Source organism: Stegastes partitus, unplaced genomic scaffold, assembly GCF_000690725.1.
Source record: "Stegastes partitus isolate 25-593 unplaced genomic scaffold, Stegastes_partitus-1.0.2 Scaffold1110, whole genome shotgun sequence".
Lineage (NCBI taxonomy): Eukaryota > Metazoa > Chordata > Actinopteri > Pomacentridae > Stegastes > Stegastes partitus.
Window position 1 is genome coordinate 173376 of NW_007578841.1, and position 21190 is coordinate 194565.

The 21190-nt window shown below is 40.3% G+C and overlaps 1 protein-coding gene across 1 annotated transcript in view; it reads left to right on the forward strand.

The window, feature by feature from the left end:
* LOC103367991 (gamma-aminobutyric acid receptor subunit gamma-3-like) overlaps window positions 1-21190 on the forward strand; it is a 105781-nt gene that overhangs the window by 81813 nt on the left and 2778 nt on the right. Inside the window, exons 8-9 of the mRNA XM_008296211.1 lie at window positions 8311-8463; window positions 20331-20527. Of these exons, the coding sequence (XP_008294433.1) occupies window positions 8311-8463; window positions 20331-20527 (350 nt within the window). The remainder of the gene's footprint in view (window positions 1-8310; window positions 8464-20330; window positions 20528-21190) is intronic.

The window sequence follows — 21190 nt, forward strand, 5'->3', positions numbered from 1 at the left end:
GACCCACTTTTGGAGAAAGCCTCTAGTGGCCCTTCAAGAAACAGCGACTTTTGGCACTTGGCTTCACTTTCCAACCCCGAAGGTTGCTGTTTAGTATGCACCTATCAAGTGCATATTAAATACATATTCTACAATGTTCCTGTTTTAAAGCAAGCCAGCAGCAGAAGAAGAAAAAAAAAGTTAGTATAAGACAGTTTTCAACAAATGTTTAGATTTAACCTCAGCCAATTAGCTAAGTAGCTAAAGATCGGCTAACAGCAGCTGTCATGTCTGTTTCAGCTCTTGTGGTTCCATTATAGCATCTTATTCAGTGCCAACATGTAAAACTCACAAGCCAATTAAAAAACCAAAGGCATGAAGGCACATTTCAATCTTGCAACTTTTCCATGAAAGCTGTCACAAGCGAGATGAACAGCGCCTTGCTTGGAAAGCAGAACAGGTGTCAGCAGCAGGAAGCAAGTGGGAAAAGTCAGCTTTAAGAAGAACAGTTTCCAGCAGCTTCCAGTCTTTACAATAAGTTACAGAAACACACTGACAGACCTACATTTTATGAGACATATATCAGTTTGTATGCAGTCTCCAGTGGTTGCAATTATGACAGGGCAACTGTGACGCCCATCTGTGACGTCTGTTCATGGTTCAACCTCAACTGTACATGGATTACGTGAATGAGCATCAAATCAGTTTTCTGCTTTGTAGACCTATTTCTCTCAAACTACACACTGTAAAGAAATTGAAAACATTAATAAATACTCAGATACAGAGGAAAGACATCCAACACAGCAGCTTTGACTACTTGACACAGTCAGGCCTGATCTGTTTGTTCAGCTGTTTTAAGAATCCTAAGTTTTTGTGTCGTTACATGCGTCAAGTATGAAATCAGTCTAAAGTTAATATACAATAGACAACAGTATGTTTTGTGTATACTGTATGCAGTTTATGATCTGTAATCTAAATGTGGTCAGACTGCTAAACATCACCTTAAAACACACAGCATGTATTCTTGTTTCAGCTATAATGAAGTTTCTATCCAACATCACATTGTTGAGTCTAAAGCTATGTTGCAATCAGCTGTTAGATCAGGTAATAGGCGTTTCCCAACACGCCCCAAAGACCTTGCATGACAACGACTGCAGCGCCTGGTTTCAAAAACTGCAGCCACTTTGATCTCACGATGTCACTGTTGCTCGTGTCATCGTGATCAATTTAGACAGAAATCTAACCGTCATGTGTCTTGCGGCGATCGTCAGCGATCATTTCTGTGCAGGTCTGTCTTCATCTGGAAGGAGCCTAATATCATCAAGCAGTTTGAGAATTAAACTGACAACCTTCAAATCAGGGCAAGCCTGGGTTGGCAAAGTCAAAGAGCAGCGCTGCTCCTCCCTCATTATCACTCCTGAGGCGCTCTTGCCAAGGCCACTGATTCCCCCCAACTACGGCAGAGGGGATGTGTCTACTGAGAGGCCAGAGGAGCCTATGACTGTGTCGAAGTCAGCACCTGATTTAGCTACTGATAAGTTGGAGGGTGGCAAATGACAGAACAGATTGCTGATTTCTAGCCTGGAGATGCTCACGGCTAGCCAAGTCAGTTACAAATTCATGGGCGTATGAATTGCTTGGCTCGGGGAATAGGTGACTTGTTTTGTACAGCGATGGAGAAGAAAACCTGCCAGCCTCTCTTTTCCCCCACCTCTGCTCTCTCATTTACCACCACTGGTCAACTGCTGCCTCCAACATAGACACTATTTTTGGGTTCCTGAGCCTCACCCAGCTGCTCCAATAGAAACCCACAGATCAGAGCGTTAGTGAGAAAAATCACTAAATAAAAATACTTTTGTCAATTACACTCACGCACGCAAAGTAATTCAAGAGACCTTTTCCCAGCACTTAATTAAATGTGTAATTGCAAGATGAAAATTCTAATCTACTGATTTAGATAAATGCTTTAAACATTATTCTGATGAGTGTGGTGGATATCATACTGTTGATAATTGCATCAACTTAATATTGTGAGCAATTTAAACTCCAATTTCTGCATTAGTTGAGCAGTAAGTAAATTAAATTGGCTTCAAGATCTACTTTCTCTTGACTGTGAATTTAGGATTTTAAGTCACCTCCCTGCCTACTTAGCATTAAAAAGACTTTTGATTGAAGAGGAAAATGCACATTGCCCACTCAATGTAGTTTTTTTTTACCCAAATATATAACAATTATGTTACACAAACCTTAAGCAAAGTTTCCCAAATACAACCTTAAGCATCAAAAATGTTCCCTAAACTAACCTTTTTACGTAGCAAGCACAGCAAAACTCATTGTTTGCAAGTGCAGACGAGGATTTTAAAAGCGCTCCTTCGATAAATTATTAACAACTTTCTCACTGTGATGATTTCGTTTGCACAGGTTATATTTACAAAAGTGTTGGAAACTTTTAAAACTTCGCAAAAAAAAAAAAAAAAACAGTATACATGGAAGGGGGCACAGCATCTCAGCCGACTTGTCTCATTATTTAAGCAGTTTTCCCGAGAATTTTTCATGCAGCTTCCAAACAAAAAGAACAGCCGACTGTATGGGATGACAGAATCTCTTGACAAGTGTAGAGCAGGCAGCTCGGGCTAATAAGTGTTCTGCAGAAGTGCGTAAACGGATGGGGTTGTTAGTGTCCTAAGAAAATGTAAACAGAGGGGTTGTTTGCTACAATGAGCGCAGAAGTCACCAAGCTGCTGGGATTGTACATACCTGCAGCCTCCACATTGTCATTCATATAACGGTGTTATCCTGCAACATTTGCGAGAATAACTTCATCTTTCCATGCACTGAACTGCCAAATTAATCACTGTGTCAACAAATGGACGGGCAGCTTCTACAGCAATGCGGTGTTGTGCTGGACATAAATGCAGAATGAATTTTATTTACCCTCATTGTTCCAACTCTAATAAGCCTTACTGCTTTAGCACAACTGCATCTCAGACATAAAAGGGAACATAAAATATAATGAGACAGTTTTATTTAGGTGAAATAGCAAAACAAAAAAAACCCCCAAAAACCTGATTTTATGCTTGGCCTGCTGTGTTGTGATTAAGGTTTTCTTTGTTGCTGTGGAGAAAATGAACCAGAATCCCTTTTATTAATGGCATCTGATTGCATGCATCCTTTCTTAATATGCCATTTGTTTGTATTGACAACCGTGGGATTTACAGGATGGACAAACAGGGGGTGTAATTAGGCATATATGAAGATAAAGTGATTATCTTCCCTCCCTCTCTCCAACTCTCTCTTCCACCTCAGTCTGAACAAATAACTGAGGTTTTTAAACCAACAGCAGCGCAGTGTGGTCCGCCCTGATCGAACTCTGAAGCTCAACTTTTAAAAGAGAACCCTGATTTTGTGGCTTAGCGGTGCACTCTCTGAGAGGTCAGTGTTCCTGTGTAGGACAGCGGGGAGTTTTTACAGCTGTCATTACAGAGTAGACAGCTGAATTTACAGATGGTATTTGTTTAAAAAAAAAAAAGAAGCCTTGATTAGCCTCAGTGCTGATTTTTTTTTTTAAATTCAGCATTCATAATTACATCTTTTGTTTAACTGATTAACACATTTCCACATATATTCACAGTACTCACTAGATGGAACCTCTCTGTATATATGATTCATATTATATGAAAGTGATCTTCACTAAATAAGCAGGCGCCAGCTCTTTTAATTAACAAAATCAACCCACACGATAGAGCTGATAGAGGTGAAAATGGACAGTAAGAAAATCCCACTCACGTTTGTGGCAGCTTTGTGTGCTTACAGCTAAAAAAATAAAAAATTATCGCCAGATCACTAGTTAATTAATTCATTATCTGGAGAAAACAAAAGGCTAGATTGCTCAAGATAACAAGATAATTTACCACAGGAAAGGGATTTTTGTTCTATCGAGATCACGGGATAATTAGGGAGAACTCAAAAACTGGCTCATTTGATCACACCTGATTTCAACCTTCAAGATCACTGTCATGAACGTCAACAGTCTCAGCAGGATCGCTGAAGCGCGCTCGCCTGTGAAGTTGCAGCCCAGGCTGGTCGTCTTAAAATGATGAGGACTGATCTGAATGTTATCTCAGACATAATGCAACGCCTGTGGTGGAGTTTGACTGAAGTCTGATGAGTTGCTTAAAATGGGGAGCTGCTCCTTGATCTGACATCTTCAACTTAAATCAGCTGCTATAGTTGCCGGTGTGAGTACAAGGAAGTTTACTTTTTTACTTTTTAATGGTCAAAAGCTTTATTTAAAAAAAAAAAGAAAAAGAAGCCACTGCTGTGTTTCTTTTCAGCATCACCGAGGCGAGGAGTGTCGAGGAGAGAGATGCTGTTCATTTCCCTAATAACACTCATACGCTTTATTATTGGGAAGGAAAGAAAGCGAGAGCAGTGTGCTAATCTACCTTCCTGCTTGGAATGAGTATCCCTTTGTATTCCTGAGTGCTCCGTTTTATAATTTTAACTATTTTATGTTTTACAATGAGAAGCAAGAAAATCAAGTTGCCTGGAAAGAACAGCATGCATGCTGGTGCCCTTATTGAAGTAAATTAGCGATTAATCAGCCTCATGTATGAATCATACATCAATAATAACCTCATTTTACGCATGAAACATGATGGTGAGGGTACAGAAAAATAGAAGTACAAAACAGCATCTTATTAGAGATCTTCAAAACAAGCACAAAGTAGTGTTTATAGGGGAGCTCATGTTTTATTTTAAGAGGCTCCCCTGTAGTTTGTACCCTGCTGGCATAGCACTACTTAAGACATCTGATAAACAAAGATGGAATGGCCTTTTGTTTCCTTATGACAATAGCATAAACTAATCACAGCAAATTCGCAGGGCGTTAAAAAATAATTGCAAGCACGACTGTTTTTCGGCTACATTTGGAACAAGGCTAATAACTAAAAAAATGAGCAAGAACAGAGTCTTTCTTAACTCTGTCGTGGGGTTGGCTTTAAATTTTTAGACAAGGATGGTAGTTTCTTTATTTCCCATCAGCCCCAGACATTTGTCATTGGCAAAGTGAAAAAAGATCACATACATGCACCCAAGAATTTTAAATTTAGAAATATTAATGAAACCAAGATGCAATCATGTAACACTGTAGTCTAGACACTCTACTACTCAATTCTGTAGCATACATGAGAAAGTCTAATGAAAATGATGCAAATCAAACCAATTTCAATGCACCCAGATTTTAATTCAATTCAATTCAATTCAATTTTATTTGTATAGCGCATATTTACAACAACAAGTCATCTCATAGCGCTTCACAAAGGCTGAGACAGAAACACCCAACAATCCAAAACATTTGGATTCCCTATAAGCTTCAGCAGTCCACAACAGTGGGAAAGAACCGAAAACCCCCACAGGGGAAAAAAAACCTCAGACAAAACCAGGCTCAGGGAGGGACGGCCATCTGCCTCGACTGGTTGGGTGGATATAGGATGAATTATAAAATTTAGTTTACAGTTAAATTTTACTAAGAAGCAGATGCACTGATGTCATTCCATATGGACGTATCTAAAGAAGTGACTATTGGGCTACTTGGCTATCACAGGCTATCTGAAACATACAGCAGCAGGCTACTACCTGGAATATTTGGACTACACTGACATAAAATTGTGTGGCAGCATCTTATATCCGATGTTTACCCTCCTCTGTTTCATTAATATTTCTAATTTAGTTCTGCTGACTTTGCAAAAAATTAAAAAAAATAAAAATTCTGAGGCCTTGTGCTCGGATATTTTGCTAAACAAACATTTTCAACATTTGGGCCTCTCATCCACAGGCAAACAGGGTATTAAGGCGTTCTAAAAGGAAGATTTTTTTGTGTTTTCATGTGAATCTGTAAAACAGACAAGGCCGGAACATTTTATACCTTTATGAAAGCTTCTAGCTCAGAATTATGACTGGAAAATTTCTGACTTCTAACTTGAATGGAACGTGCACAGCAGATTTATGCAGCAGAGTTTTTTGTTGTTGGGGGTTTTAGGTTTTACATTACAAGAGGACAGTTGTCTCCCAGAATCTACGTTCCTATGTAACTACATTGCATTCTGAGAGAAATGTATTTTCTGCCGGATTATGTTTGTTTTACCACAAATGCGTTTCTAATCAACACATCTTTGTTATTCAATTGTTTTACTGCCGCTTCTCTTCAGCCAAACAATCATATATTAGATGGGTTGGGACTCATCCCCCTCGTAACCCAGAAAATATAGAAAAAGCTTCAAACATGCTGTGAAAATATTGCACTTTAACACAAACTGCTAATTTCTCTCAATCCCTAACCACATAGTTCTGTGCCTAAATCGAACTAAACAGCAAGTAAAAACTGAAATGAAACAATATGAGCACATAACAGTGTACTAAGAATATTGGTTCCAATCAAGACGCAGAGGAAAACTACCTGGACGTCACTGCGATACATTTAACGGTGTCTGAATTATAAAGTGAATACATCTTTGCTGCAACTCCAGTCTAGCTCTCAAACGCCTTAAAGAATTCTAGACATAATGACAAGGAGAGCAAAAACTTGGGAGCACCTTGCAGATAATTGTTACTGCACTTGTACCCATCTGCAACTGTCTAAGCGATAAACACTCCTCTGCACGAAGGAGTCATCACACGTTTTATTCACTGCACCTGCGATTAGAATGATTATTTCACTGCTATGTAAAGGATGACATGAGGTTCAGCTGCGTGCCAGGCACAAAAAGCCTTCTTCTACACATGTTTTATTCAATCTGACATCGTTTTGGTGGAAACGCCTGAATGGCAGCAGATTATCAAAAGGCAAGAAATACTCTTGTGATGCATTGAACTTTAGGACAATGGCTTTTGTTAACCAAGTATTGTAGCTCAAAATCTTTCTACTGCTGTCAGTTAATGTCTAAAAAACAAGCATCCTGCTGTCGTTGGACCATTAAAGTAGCAGCAGAATAAACTCTCCTCATTTTTTTCTCCCCTCACAATGATGGTGCCATTGTTCACTTGCACAAGGTAGACTGAAGTGTGCCTTTCTACATGCTGGATTTTTCTCACTTCCTCCCCTCTCTCTGTCCTTTGCTGTCCATAAATCTTATTCAGTTCACTTTTTCGAGCCATCTCCTCTCTTTATTGTCTCCTCCTGTCCTCGTCTTTTTCCTCTCTGTCTGCCTGCCTCCTCATTTGATCAGGATTATAAGCAATTATACTCAATTATACCCAATTCCAGACCATCAGAGCAGAAGCTTAACTCTTTTCTGATGTCTTGTATGACCAATAATAACAACTTTGACAAATTTCAGTGAAGTTTATCATCTCTTTGCAGCAAAGAAATGGTCTTAATTAAAGTTGCTGAAGACCTTAGGTCTTCACACAACTCTAGACACTTCTGACAATCTCATTAGAAAACTTGCATAAAAAGGCTCCCTTCTGTGGGTGGTGTTCCCCAGAGCTCTTTCACTGGCCCCTCGCTGTTTCACCTACATTCTGTCAGTGCATATATAAATCTGCCTTTGTATCAAATCAACTGGCTATCACAGCTTCTGTGATAACATGCAGAACAAAGTATGTGGAGCCTGCTGCTAAAAGTCTCTCATTAGAATCTGGTTCTGTCCCCTGTTTTGATGACGATGATTAAGTTAAGAGGACAGCATGATGTAGCCTCCAGCTACACATCAGACCTTTTTAATTACTCATGAGCCAGTGTGCTGCTCGGGATCCTCAGGGATGATGATCTGTAGTTTATGAGTGGATAGCAAAGTGTAACATAAAATAGCAGGGTCACCTTACAATATAATGAAACTTAAAGAGCTATTCCACAGCTGGAAAAGGGCTCATTTGTTTAAACTGTGTACTGTACAGACGCTGTTGTTTCACTGGTGCTATATGGCCAGAAAACTAAGAAGGCAGCTATTAAAAGGGAGATCCTACAGCAGCCAGAAAACACTGCACATGCCTTCCAAAGCCACTCCATTGCTACTCCTTTTATAGGTACTTTAATGGGCATCACGCAGACTGTATATCAAAGATGGACATAGCAATGTAGCAACTGATTTGTGGAATCCTGTTGTGACGCCTGAATTTGGCTATTGCCATCTTCGTATTTTAAAACCAGATGTAACAAATGAGCAGTGGATCCGACTGGAGGATCAGAGGACATGGTGATACAATACGGACTAATGTGTTTGGACTGAGTTATGACTCCAGAAAGAAGTTTATGCCTTCTGATGTTAAGAGTAGCTTTGTTAAAGTGATCGTTGCCATTCTGCATCTATACTCCATTTTCTCTCTCAACAGGTGACTATGTGGTGATGACGGTCTACTTTGACCTCAGCAGAAGGATGGGCTACTTCACCATTCAGACCTACATCCCCTGTATTCTGACTGTGGTTCTCTCCTGGGTCTCCTTCTGGATAAAAAGCGACGCCACGCCTGCAAGGACAGCACTAGGTACACAACTGCGACCGAGTAGACGCTGTGTTGGTCATGAAAGTCCAAAAAAGTTACCTAAATTCAAAAGATCCTGAACAACTGAATCCTCATTGGGGTGGATATTGTGTTGCCTGTGATTGTCAGCAGTAGTGTTGGTGACCAATATTTGGTCAATCGTTTGCTGTAACTGAAGTGATGTTTGGTGGCAGGTTTTAGAGCATCTATGATAATTCCTGTCACATCTGGCAGTTAGATGGCTTGATAGCAACAGATATGACTGGTAATTGCAAAATTGTATCTCTGACTTTGCCACTGTGTCGATATAACTGGTAAAAGCTATCACATCACTGGTATACATCACTCAGTTGTTGGGAGTGAAAGCTGTTGCGTATCTCTAAGAGTGCATGTGTGCCATTCGTTTTCATATTTGTTGGTATTTTTCTTTGCATGACTTGACAACTGTTTTGAATTATTTTCCTCTCCACTGCATGCCTACCATTAGTTCATTTGCTTTCCTGTGGATGATGTTGTGCAAGGTGCTGGTGGTTTAAGGTGAAATCCAAGGTAAGTGTGCAACCAGTTCATGATCCATCCATAGTTTCATAATTTAGCACCTCTGTGTTTGGACTTTCATTTGTCTTTAAGCTATGTTTGCAAAAATCTGCCTGCCTGCCTGCCTGTGGGTCATTCAGTACAAACTTGTAATGTGCAGCCAAACAGTGTTCAGATACACAAAGCTTTCATCTATATTTCAAAATTTCAAGATACCAAATACATCAAGCTGAATTTTTGGGGGCATACAGTGAATATAAAATGTTGCATGGTACAAAACTAGTGCTATTTGTTTTTGATAATACACAAATTTTGTGTTATTTGTTGCTTCATCTTCTCAGTATAAAGAGTAAATGTTGATTGCACAATTCAGTGGCTATAGAAACGTGACACCAACAACATTTAGATTGGTTGCTTGGTCACTGTTTTGGTTTTTTCCCCTGCATCCCCTGCACATAAGAGTTTACTAGAGTGACCGTTGGATGGACGTCCATGTGCAGCCCCAAAATTTGTGTTCACATGGTGACGCTGCAACAAGGACAACAGTGTGTGTGCTCAGCATTGGGGTGTATGTTGGACCACCAGTGTTCCACCCTCCTAATTGAGAAAAGGCGTCTCAGGAGGCAATTAAAAGCTATACCTGGCACAGCTCCCAAATGACAAAAATATTGCATTCAACTAAAAAATTAAATGAAGATAGTTTAGTTTCCAAGTTGAACTTTTAAGTCACATTGTCTGCAGCATTGAGAAAGCATTAAACGTCATATCATCTTCCCGCCTTGGCTAAAACTTGTTGGGGGATAGAGTTGGGGATATCTAGACACCTCATCTTCACCAAAGCAGCTGGACTGTAGTGCCTTGCTCTCTGGCACTTGGCGCTAAACTTCTTAAAGGGCGTTGGACACTAACTAATTAACTTCTACCACTCATATTTTCTCAGTGGGGCCATAAACTCAACCCTAACCAACTTCTTTAACCTTCCACCAACCTTTGCCCCAGCTGTCACTTGCCTCAAGATGGCACACACAACTCTGCAGTACTTTAATTCCATTCAGTCCTTCCTGTCTTTCATCACCCTGCCAGTCAGCGGATATCACAGAAGGTCATCTGGAACGTCTCTGCTGTAATAAAGAAGTTATATTGGAGTTCTGTCCGTCCCTGTTCGTTATCAAGCCCAAAGAAAAAAACTTCACTGACAGTTGAACAATAAAGTTGTCTCATGTTGTACCGAATTCAATAATAAGCTCATGGTACCATCCAAGCCTGCTCTCTTGTGCGGTTAATGAAAGCTGATCATAATAACAGATTGTCTCCGCACACTTTTTGCTCTTATGCTGATGAAAGTTGACACAATGACAGCTGAACATCAAAACAGTGTGAATCAGATGACATCAAGAGGAACACAACAACACAAAGGTTTATTTTCAGTATGTTTGTAGGAGTTTGCAGATATGTTCTGAAATACTGCTGATTTCTTCGTCTTCAGCACATTTCTTTTATTTTTATCTAACAAAAGTCTCAGATCCACTCAGTTGAGATATATTGCAGAGTTTTCACTTCATGTTAATTTGACTTGGCAGTAACAGCTTTTTTAAGAGGGGAGAAAAGATTTGTGAACACTAGATCACAGCTAAAGCTGCTCCTACTTCCTCCAGCTTTCACTTTGCAACTGCAGCTGCTATTTATTGTGTATCACACTCCTTACACTGTATGTATGCTGCTCTATCGCCATCACTGTGCCAACCTGTCTGTCTGCCTGGCGTAGGAAACAACCAAAGGCAGCTAAGGCTTACAGTATGTGGGTGGCGGTGCGATACATGACCAAAGGCAGTGAAAAGCTTGTGATCTCCCTCTCACAACAGGTAGCGCAAAGAAGCAAAGCTGCCCCACTCCTGATAAACATCCACCTTCAGCTCAACAACAGAAAATCATTTAGCCTTTATTCTCAAGTACATCGCCCTCGTTTCAAAGTCGGCCTGCGACCTGATCCCGAGTCTGAAAGGGGAGAGGAGAGATAAGAGGAGGAAAACCTGTGCACAAGAGCGGGACAAAACAAGAGTGGAGCAGCAGGGAGAAGTGTCAGAACGAGGCACGAGGAGAACAACAAGTCAGATTGCAGAGAGGTTGGAGTCCAAGAAAAAGGCAGGTGATGCCGCCGCCACCCAACCCTCCATCCAAGCCCTCAAGGCACTGTGTCTTGACAAGCTGCTAACATGTTCCAGGTGGCATTTCCAAAGAGCTGTCACTCCCCTTCTAGTCCTTCAGCAGCAGGACGTTTGGATAGCAGCAGGCTAGAAGGAAGAGAGCGGAGCTCAGGTTGATTCCCATTAGACCTCAATCTCTGCAGCTCAGATGGATCTTGACAGAGATACGGAGGGCTGTTGATGCAAACTAAAACTACCCCAAGGCAGAGGATGAGAATGTAGTGCTCGAGAGTATAGAAGAGAACAGTGGGACTGGAATTAATTGAACCTGGTGGTAACATCCATCATCATGCTACATAGCTTTATCCAGGGTAATACAGACTCTCACACAGTGTCACACAAGTTCAATTCAAGGCTAGTCACGAAAGACATTCAACCAAAATCAAGCAATGCAGATATTAAAGTTAGAAAAGTTTCTGCCATTACAACATTAAAAACGGAGTTGGCCAGTAGAAAACAGTGCTGCTGCTGCTGAAAGCATCAGAGAAGATAGACTCAACATCTTTAAAGAGAAGCTCCACCACAAAGTGTGTTTACAGGTCTTGTTGTGCTCAACATATGTGAACAAAGTTGTATCTCCAGAGGGAGCTGTGCAAAATCTGATAAACTGCCTCAAGCATCAGTTGTGGCTGAAGACAAAAAGTCTGAAAATTTAAAAACAAAAAAAATCTGGGGACAGTGAGAAAAAAGACCTTTTGCAGCCCCAGCTTGAAGCGAGCAGCTTGAGGCCACATTAGCTCCACTAGAATAACAAATCTCTCAACTGTTAGTGGTTGAGTACTAACTGCTAATGCGTGTTACTGTTTTTTTTAACAGTCTGACAGTTCTGATGGAATGCAAGATTGAATTGTTCAACAAAACAATCTCCTTAAATTGCAACTTGTTCTAAACAGGTGGGGCTGAAGCTAGATGACAATGCGTCCACTTGCAGGTTGCAGTCATTCGTCGTGGCTAGTTTGCTCAAGTGAAAATTGATAGTAAGGAGAAAGCAACATTGCCTTTGCTTCCATTTCAGCAGGGTTAGATTAGATTAGACGAGCCTTTATTATCTCCCTGAGGACACATTTGGGCATTTGAGGGAGCAGCACGCATGTACAATCAAACTACACTTAACCTGTATTATCGTTATGATATTGATTTATTAAATTGTTTACTACTGCCGGGATGGTTTGCAGTTGGTTAGGAGCACAAAGCTCACAAAAGTTGGCCTCTACGGATGCACAGACTGACGTCTCCGCTGTCAGATAAACCACTGATAATAGTTGTTCCACTGCACTGAGCTGATTTTGGCGTGAACTCTGTGATGGTGTAATCAACTCACTCTATAGATCGTCCCAGGAAGCCCTCAAAATTCTAAAACCAAAAATGTCATTTGTACCTGCCATCCAGAATGACATATCAGATGCCCCAATGACAAAGCTATGGCATTGGTTTGGAAATGGTAAGGCACAGAAATACATTGTTTCTGTTGGCCCATCCATCCACCACAACCTCCTCCCTCTGCAGACTTCATGGCTCATGTCAATGTCACACTCTTTCCCCCATTTGGAAAAGAGTTGTAATTCATACAGTCACTAGAGAAAGTCACCACAACATGAGCATTTGTCATTTTGTTTTTCTTGGTTGGACAGTCTCAATTACTAACAGACCCACTGTGGACAGCTTTCTTTTTTTTTTTTTTTATACCAAAGAAATATCCTGCAAACCCCAAACAACACACTGTTTGGTTCGTATGTATTCATCTCAAATATTGGGCCCCGGCTAGCAGAAGAGATAACATTTAAAAACCCAGCGTCTCTCCAGTGAGACGCGTCATTCACACAAACACTTGTCAACGGTGATGTGTCTGCTTTGGTGTAAGAGCTGACAATGTGCCTTATGGGAACTCTAGCAAGAAAGCAGCGAGTTAAGCATGGGTGGTAATAGAGAGACATCAGTTCCTCCAACTGTGCTGTGAAGAAATTGAGGATGTGCATCAGGTGCTCTGATCACAAACTTGCGATGTGATTGGCTATGTTTTCTCCAAGAACAGTTTCTCTGTCACAAAATCTCTGTCAAAAATCTAGTCAGCCACAAGGCCATGGGTGCGACCAAATGTTTCACAGCAACATGAAGTCCACTTTATGTAATTAAAGCACAAATTAAGTGAAGTTCTTTACTCCTGAAGTTGCCACAAGTATCAGCTGATCATCAGAAAATACACGGCTGAGTAAACAGATTAAAGAGCAGAGCAGATTCGCTTCAGACTGTTGAGTCCCAAGTGTCTCCCTGGTCAGGAGGGACTAATGTAGGGCCTTCTGACTGATTACATGCATTGGATGTGGCTTTACGTCAAGGCCTCCACAGAGTGCATGAAACACCTTTAATCAGATTAGATTGAAGTTGCCATGTGTAGCATTTTAACCTCAATCACTAGCACATTAATTTGAAAACATCAGCATAATTACCATAAACAAACAAGGCTCTTGCCGAGGAGACTGTCAGCTTCCATGTACACTGCATTTTACTTTGTGTTGATGTGGTGGAAAATGTGCCGGAGAGCTCCGCAAGCTCAAAACAGGAACGCCTTCACTTTTGCAAATAATACAGACTTTTATTCCACTTCAAACATACATCTGCATAATTTCAATTTAACCTGTCGGAATATATATATTCACATTTAGGGCTACTGTGATCTCTAATCTTTCTTCTGTTTTCTTCCTCGGTACTCCAAACAAAAGTAGCGATACAGTAGCAACACCCTTTTAACGACAGGGTGCAAATGGGATTTATGCCAAAATGTACAAAAAATGTGTTTATTCGTTTGTTTTACCGTCATCCATCAGAAGTAAGATGCCTATTCATATCGCAACAATGGCTAGGAGGAGCTAACTTAAAGTTGCACTGTTAAGTGTTCATGTAAACGAATAAAAGTTGTCTTGGTTCAGCATGAACCATACCACACTTTGTCTAGCCTTTAGGCTTAACAGACATTACATGCATTACCAACATAATATGTTGCAAAGTTACAGCTTAAAAACATTTTAAATTATGCATTCTTTCCTTGTTTTTGTTGGCTCATTGCTATATTTCTTGTAGCATTACCAACAATGGATCAGTGGCATGAAACCAGCAGCAAAAATGTTGCATCCTCACATCCATGCACAGTACAAACATAACAGAAACCCACTTATACAACCATTGATCCACAGTGGACAGAAAGTTTACCTACAACTTTACCTTTAAGGTTTTTCACAACTTTAAAGAGTTGCTATTCCTATATGTCAATGTACAATGGCCTCTACATCAATATTATACATGCTTGTGGCATTTTTTTTTTGCCATTTTTTTCATTTAATTTCATTTTTGAGGAGTTGGGGGTAAAGAACTATATAGAGTTTAGGTTTAATATTGACAAACCAATTGATTATTTTCTCAATTAAATAATTATCACTTGGTTCTTGAAATAAGCGGGGGGAAAAATTAATAAACGTGGATGTTGCAAGCTTCAGTTAGAATATTTTGCTTTGTCTGACAACAGCCCAAATCCCACAGAGAAGCCTCATCCAAAGAGATGACAGAAGACTCAAGAAACCAAATACATTGACAAATGAGGAGAGTATTTGGCATCTTGTATCAAAATAATTAAAAGATAAATCAGTTTTGAAGAATACCATGTAAATGAATGACCAACTCCATCATGGACAAATCATTTCATTCCTATAGAGGAAGCTAGATATCAAAGATCACATCTTGATTCTTCATCTTGCAAAAAAGCACGAAAGACCCATTATTGTGCACAACCCCAGGCATACAGTACGTGAATTGGTGAACAAATCATACAGGTTGAGCAGTTCAGAGGACTGAAACCAGCCAAAATGAGACAAAATGCCTTCACAAATATGACAGTGCAGGTTTAGTCCCGGTAAAGCCAAAATTCAATGGCCTTTAGACTTTCGGTTAAAGTCGAAAAAGAACTAGTCTCACAAAAGATTAAGTCTGTAGTCACAATGGAACTCTTGCAGTGTTGTGACCTGGCCACTGATCCTTGACTGGTACTCCTCAGTACTATTTATAGAACCTGCATGAACACAAGCTGTTTTCTGTTCTACCTGGTTTTACCGCTGGACACAAGGCAAAGGTCAGTGTCTGACATTCGTTAACATCTTGTGGAAACAACCGTATCTTAAAGTCTCATGTACAAAAACAGAAGATCTGCTCTTTCCCATTCCTGTGATCACACAACAGAGACTCTTCGAAGATGTCTGGAGCATATTTGCTTTGTATGGACATGTGCACTGGTCCTTTTTATTGTGACTGCCCTTGTTGTCTGTCTGTAGATGTGAGACATTGTGTGGTTTGGATCGCCTGCACTGACAGGAATCACCCGGTTGCTATGGCATCATGTAGCGACAATTTCCACAGAATGAATTAAACTGTGAAAAGAAAACTCGTGACCTTGATTTGAAATAGCAGCCGGTGGGTAGCTTGTGAAAGAAAACAGAAAAAAAAAGAAGAACAAAGGAAAAACAAGAGCACTTTCTGTTTTATTGAGAGCATGCTGTTTGCGGTATGCTTGGATTGGACAGTAAGATCTAAGGTACTAAAGGCACATAGTTGTTCATTTACCTAGTTGGGCGCTTAAATCTAATGAGCGGGGAAAAAAAGAGAAAGTCTAGACGAGCACTAGACCAGAAGAGGTAGCTTGAAATAGATGGGAGCAACTCGTCTCTATGGAAACCACAGGCGAAAACAGTGGCACACACTGCCATGAAAGACATGTAGGAGATGAGGATGAAAGAGACCGAGAAGAGAGAGGCAGAGAGAGAAAGGGACGGAGAGAGGGAGAGGAAGGGTGAGGCGCAGCATGAAGAGAGGGAAGGGAGGATGAGAGGGGAAGATGGTGAACTTACGAGAATGATGTGTGTGTGTCACAGCAGTAGATATCGATGCCCCCAGTGGGCATTACTGTCACTGGGTTCATCTCTCTTTGAAAGAATTGATTTCATTTCTACCAAGTGAACACAGTGTTCTTCCTTAAGACACCACGGAGAGTAATTTCTCCAAAAAAAAGTGCACCGACGACACCGTGTTAAACAATTAGAAGTTGTTTACCAATATGACAGGTGATTACCGATAGTGATAAAAGCCACTCGTACAGTTTTACAGCTATTCTAGAAACGGTTAGGTACTTCCCAAACTGACCCTTCGCAGTGATCCTGTATGAGCAGTTAGCAGATAATTGGCAGTTATTTCCCAATCTGGCTATTACACATTTTCAATTCAATGTGAGTTTTCGCTGTAGAGGTCAAGCTAATGCAGGAGTTCCAGGCTCATTTCCATCATTCATCACTGTCATTAATAGACAACGGGACTGATGAGAGCTTTACCTCTCCAGAGACTGACTAATGACCATAGCCTGTGCATCGGTCAGGACTTTAACTGTCAGCGGCGTGTGGATTTTCACTTGAAAGGTCGGAAATAAATCTCAGCGGAGGGTGTCACTGTCACGTGTTGGTATCACTTAATTACAGAGGCCAAAAAATTACAGAGACAAAAAAACATCTTATGCATAATATGACTATTTTAGTTACAGAGGATGCAATTTTGGCCATTGTTTATGTCAGATTTTCTTCTGTACAGACTTAGTAGGTGAACATTTTGGCACAAATTAGCTCCCGTACAGATACCTGTATTTTGGGCATTTCTGTAACCCACACAATATATTGTAGGAAATTATTACATGCTGTGACAGTGATCGCTTTGTAAAACCTTATTATTCCAATTTAACTTGTTCGGTTTCTGTATCATGTCATCATCTGTCAGTTGGCGTCTTGACATGCACCCGAGTCCCAGTCGTACATTACAATTATTTGAATCATGTTCAAGACACGATCTGGATTTTAATGTCCTCGTATGACTCCAGCTTTACCCAAGTTACTGGCTTTCTGTGCAGGTGTAGCTTGAATGACAGCCTCCGATATTTGTTTTAATTCTCTTTTTTTCCTTCAATAAACAACTGACACACATTAGGCCTACATAAAATTTACCAGACAATAAGATGTTATACTGCTGACTTGGTTAGCATTTAGAAAAAAAATGCTTGCTGTCTGAAGGATTCCTTATAATTTTCAAAAACGGGAATGTCGGTGTAAATCTGTTGCAGCAGAAAAATCTGGACAGGATTTAGACTCACTAACTTCAGCATCACTGGAGTTTTCAACCAACAGCAGCACTTTAGAGCTGAAAATTCGCTCACATTGTTTGCTGCTGCTACAGTTCGTATAACTAAAACTGAATCTGTGACCTTTACATATTTAGTGGCTCAACAGGTCACTCATGCCAAACATCTGGATTTATTTAATCGGCTATCAAGTGATCAAAATGACTGCTGCTTTGGGACAGCAATTACTTTTTTTCAGGGAGTATATCACTGCTTGTACTGAGCTACTGACCATGACTGGAGAAGAGATTCTGATTTACAGCAGACATCTGCATGGAACATAACTACTGTGATTCTAACACAGAGGTGTGAGTTAACAGATGCTGGGGTTTCAGGAGCAGCAGGTGACATGAGAGTAAGAGTTACTCAGCCTCCAGCAGAGAGTCTTTCAATAGGCTGTCTGTCGCTGTCTCTCAGTGTGTGCAAACAGCAGAAGAGAATTGGACATTAGTGACAGGCTTTTAAAGGCATCTGGTTTTTCGTGCCCCTCCAGTAGGTGGCTCCCTAAGCAACCACCAACACAGAAGAAATGACTAAAACAATTCTGACACTTGTGTTGTTGTCAAGAGAAAGGATTTAGGTTGGGCAGTTATCAGATTTAAACAGTGTTAAACTTGACACAGTACAGGGTTTGTCTACCACCAGGGTCCAAGTCTTACACAGAACAAACTGTGGAGCATTCTAAGGGATTCTATAATCCACCCAAGTCCAAGCAATGTATTCAACAGCTGATAGACGGGAATAAAAATGTCCAAACTGAACTCAGAGCGGGCCTTTTGATGACTGTAGTTAACGAGATTATTTTAGTAAGTCTGTCACTAATGTTCAAATCTCTTGTATGAGATTTCACATTAAGTGAGAGCAGTGAGTGTCTGCTGTCAGTGGTTAAATCTGATGTTTACAGACCAACACACATAAAGCTCATTTCTGTATTTTAAGCCTCCTCGTCTCCTCTGACTTGCATCATCCTCTTTTTTTTTTTTTTTTTTGCACATTATCAAATGTTATCTCTGAAAGTTTTTAAAATAATCAAGCTAAAATTTCACAGATACCTTATTATAATATTATATATATACAGTCGTGACTCCATAATCCGACCCTTAACAATCCAAAAACCGACAGGTTTTTAGGAAAAACAAATGGAACCCATAGAAAATTGCCTTAACATACCGACAGCCTTGGATTCCGACTCCGACATGACATTTTATGTCACAAATAAGGATAACGGCGTATTATCTGACTTAACAATCCAACAGGTTAGCTACGTTCAGACTGCAGCACTTAATGCTCGATTCGGATTTTTTTTGGTAAAATCCGACTTTTTTGCGACTTCGTTCACATTTCCAATTAAATGCGACTTGTATGTGATCTCCTGCGTGAACGTCACACGACCCAAAAGTGTCCCGCATGCGCAGAAGAGGACACAACGACGTCACACACAGCGAGCGAGTGTTTGCAGAAGTATACACGGATGGTAACAGTTGAGCATATCCACCACCACTGCTGCTGCCACCGATGGTGGAAACAGAACTGTGACCGCTATCCTAAACTGGCATCATCAGCAGCCAAGTACTGCCTGTGTGTTTTCGGTCACTTTCACCCCATCAGAGCGCACCCCCGGGGTGGAAGTGGCCGGAACGTGCACAAGTTCACCGGTCAATTAGACGCGAAATCCAGTGTTGTGTAGTGTTCTAACAATACACTAGTTATTATAACAACTATAAACAATAAATATTAACAACAAATGAGCCTTCAAGCATCAAGCCCACTTTGTATTTGGACCTCCGTCTTGACAATCCGACAGCCTTGCTATCCGACATAAAAGAAGGTTTTACATTTAGTGTCGGATTATCGAGTCACGACTGTAGTTCATGACAAAAGCGCTTCAAATCAGAAATGGTCAAACAGGAGGCCCCAGATGATTTCTGATGGAATAACACAGTCATGTATCTTAGTCAAATCTTACTGGTTTTCTAATAGACACTGCATTTATCCTCATGTTATTGTGTTTTTTTCTGAGCAATATCTGGCCCAAGAATTTCCCTTTGAAATAATAAAGTTCTATCTTATCTCATCTTATCTCATTCAAATTGAAGTGAACAGGAAGTAATTGGTTTTCTCATATTTCAACACGTCAGTATTGGTTTGAGAAACATTGTTGAGCTTACACCATAACTCAGACAGGTAAGTCTAATGTAGTTGTGTACATATTGCGCATATTATGCACATTATACATTCTGCATTTTAATGCATATTCTAAAAACTGTTATTTTTGTAAAACCATTCATTGGGTTTTACTCGTGTCTTTTGCTCATAGAAAGAAATGTATGTTTAAACATTTGCTTTATTTTACTTTAATGGAGACAAACTGAGTCATTTCCTTTCAGTTCATGTGACATCTGAAAAGTTTCTACTGCGTGGTGGTGATTTTTAAACTGTATTAAATTGATCACTCTCACTCCCATTTACAAATAACATTCAAGCCTTTTGCTACATGTTTGCTGAGTCATGGCTTGAGCCACTTCAGAGATAACTCATGTTTCAATCATGCACAGCATTTTCCTATTAATTCTGATTCACAAATCGATTTCTAACATATCATTTTTGATCACAAGGGGTAGGAAAAGGACAAAACAGAGAAGGAGAATCAAACTATCATTTGATCAATTCAAGTTTTCCGCTGCAGCACACTCAAAACATATGCCCACTGTGGGTGGACAGGATTGATGCAAGAATGGGGACATCTACCCAGAATACCCCATATGAATTATTAATGGTGATTAATAAATCTCTGCCCTCATGTTATATAATCACTGACATCCACATGGGTCACCCCACTGCTGACCAGCGATTAATCATGCAGTCACAGCGGATTCGCTTTGCAAAGTATTTCTCTTTCCCTCCTCACACATTTATTACTTTTCCAGGCATCACCACAGTGCTGACCATGACAACCCTGAGCACCGTGGCCAGAAACTCACTACCCAGAGTGTCCTACGTGACCGCCATGGACCTGTTTGTCACCGTCTGCTTCCTGTTCGTCTTCGCTGCCATGATCGAGTATGCCATGCTCAACTACTACTCCTACAGTATACGCAGACCTCCTGCCAAGACGCAGAGAATGGTAAGCTCTGGTGAAGGTGTCGCCATCGCAATGCTCTGCAATTAATTTACATTAACATCCACTTTCATTACAGTCAAGGTGCTTCTTCAAAGGGATGAAATACCACCAATGGGGCAACAAAACTCCTACACAGATATACAGCACAACCATAGTCACAAACATTAACTAGAAAGAATCACGAAGGAACGACAAAGGGATGCAAAATTAACACAAATTAACTGCAGAGACACAAAACAACCACAATCAGACACAAATTGTCAATAAAGAGAAGCAAAACAAACAGACTACAAAAAGACAAAGCAATTAGAAAAACATCCAAAACAAACCCATAAATTCACTCCAAAACAGATGCAAATGACCACAAAAAGACACAAGCAACAGCTGAGTCATGTGTGTGTGTGTCTTTCAGTCTAAAGGGTGGGGGATTAAATGTCTGCGCCCTAAGGCTCATTGTCTGCTCATGTGTATCACGGCTGCATTATTAATGATAATTAAAACCTGACGTGCAAAATATGACACAGACTTGTCGCTGATGTGACTCCTTGAGCACACAAATGTCTCATTAGCCTCAGATCAAGGGTGCTATCGTAAACTCGGGGGGTCATCAAGAGACATCCATGAGATTAGTATATATGGTTTATCTTTCAAAAAAAAAAAAAAAAA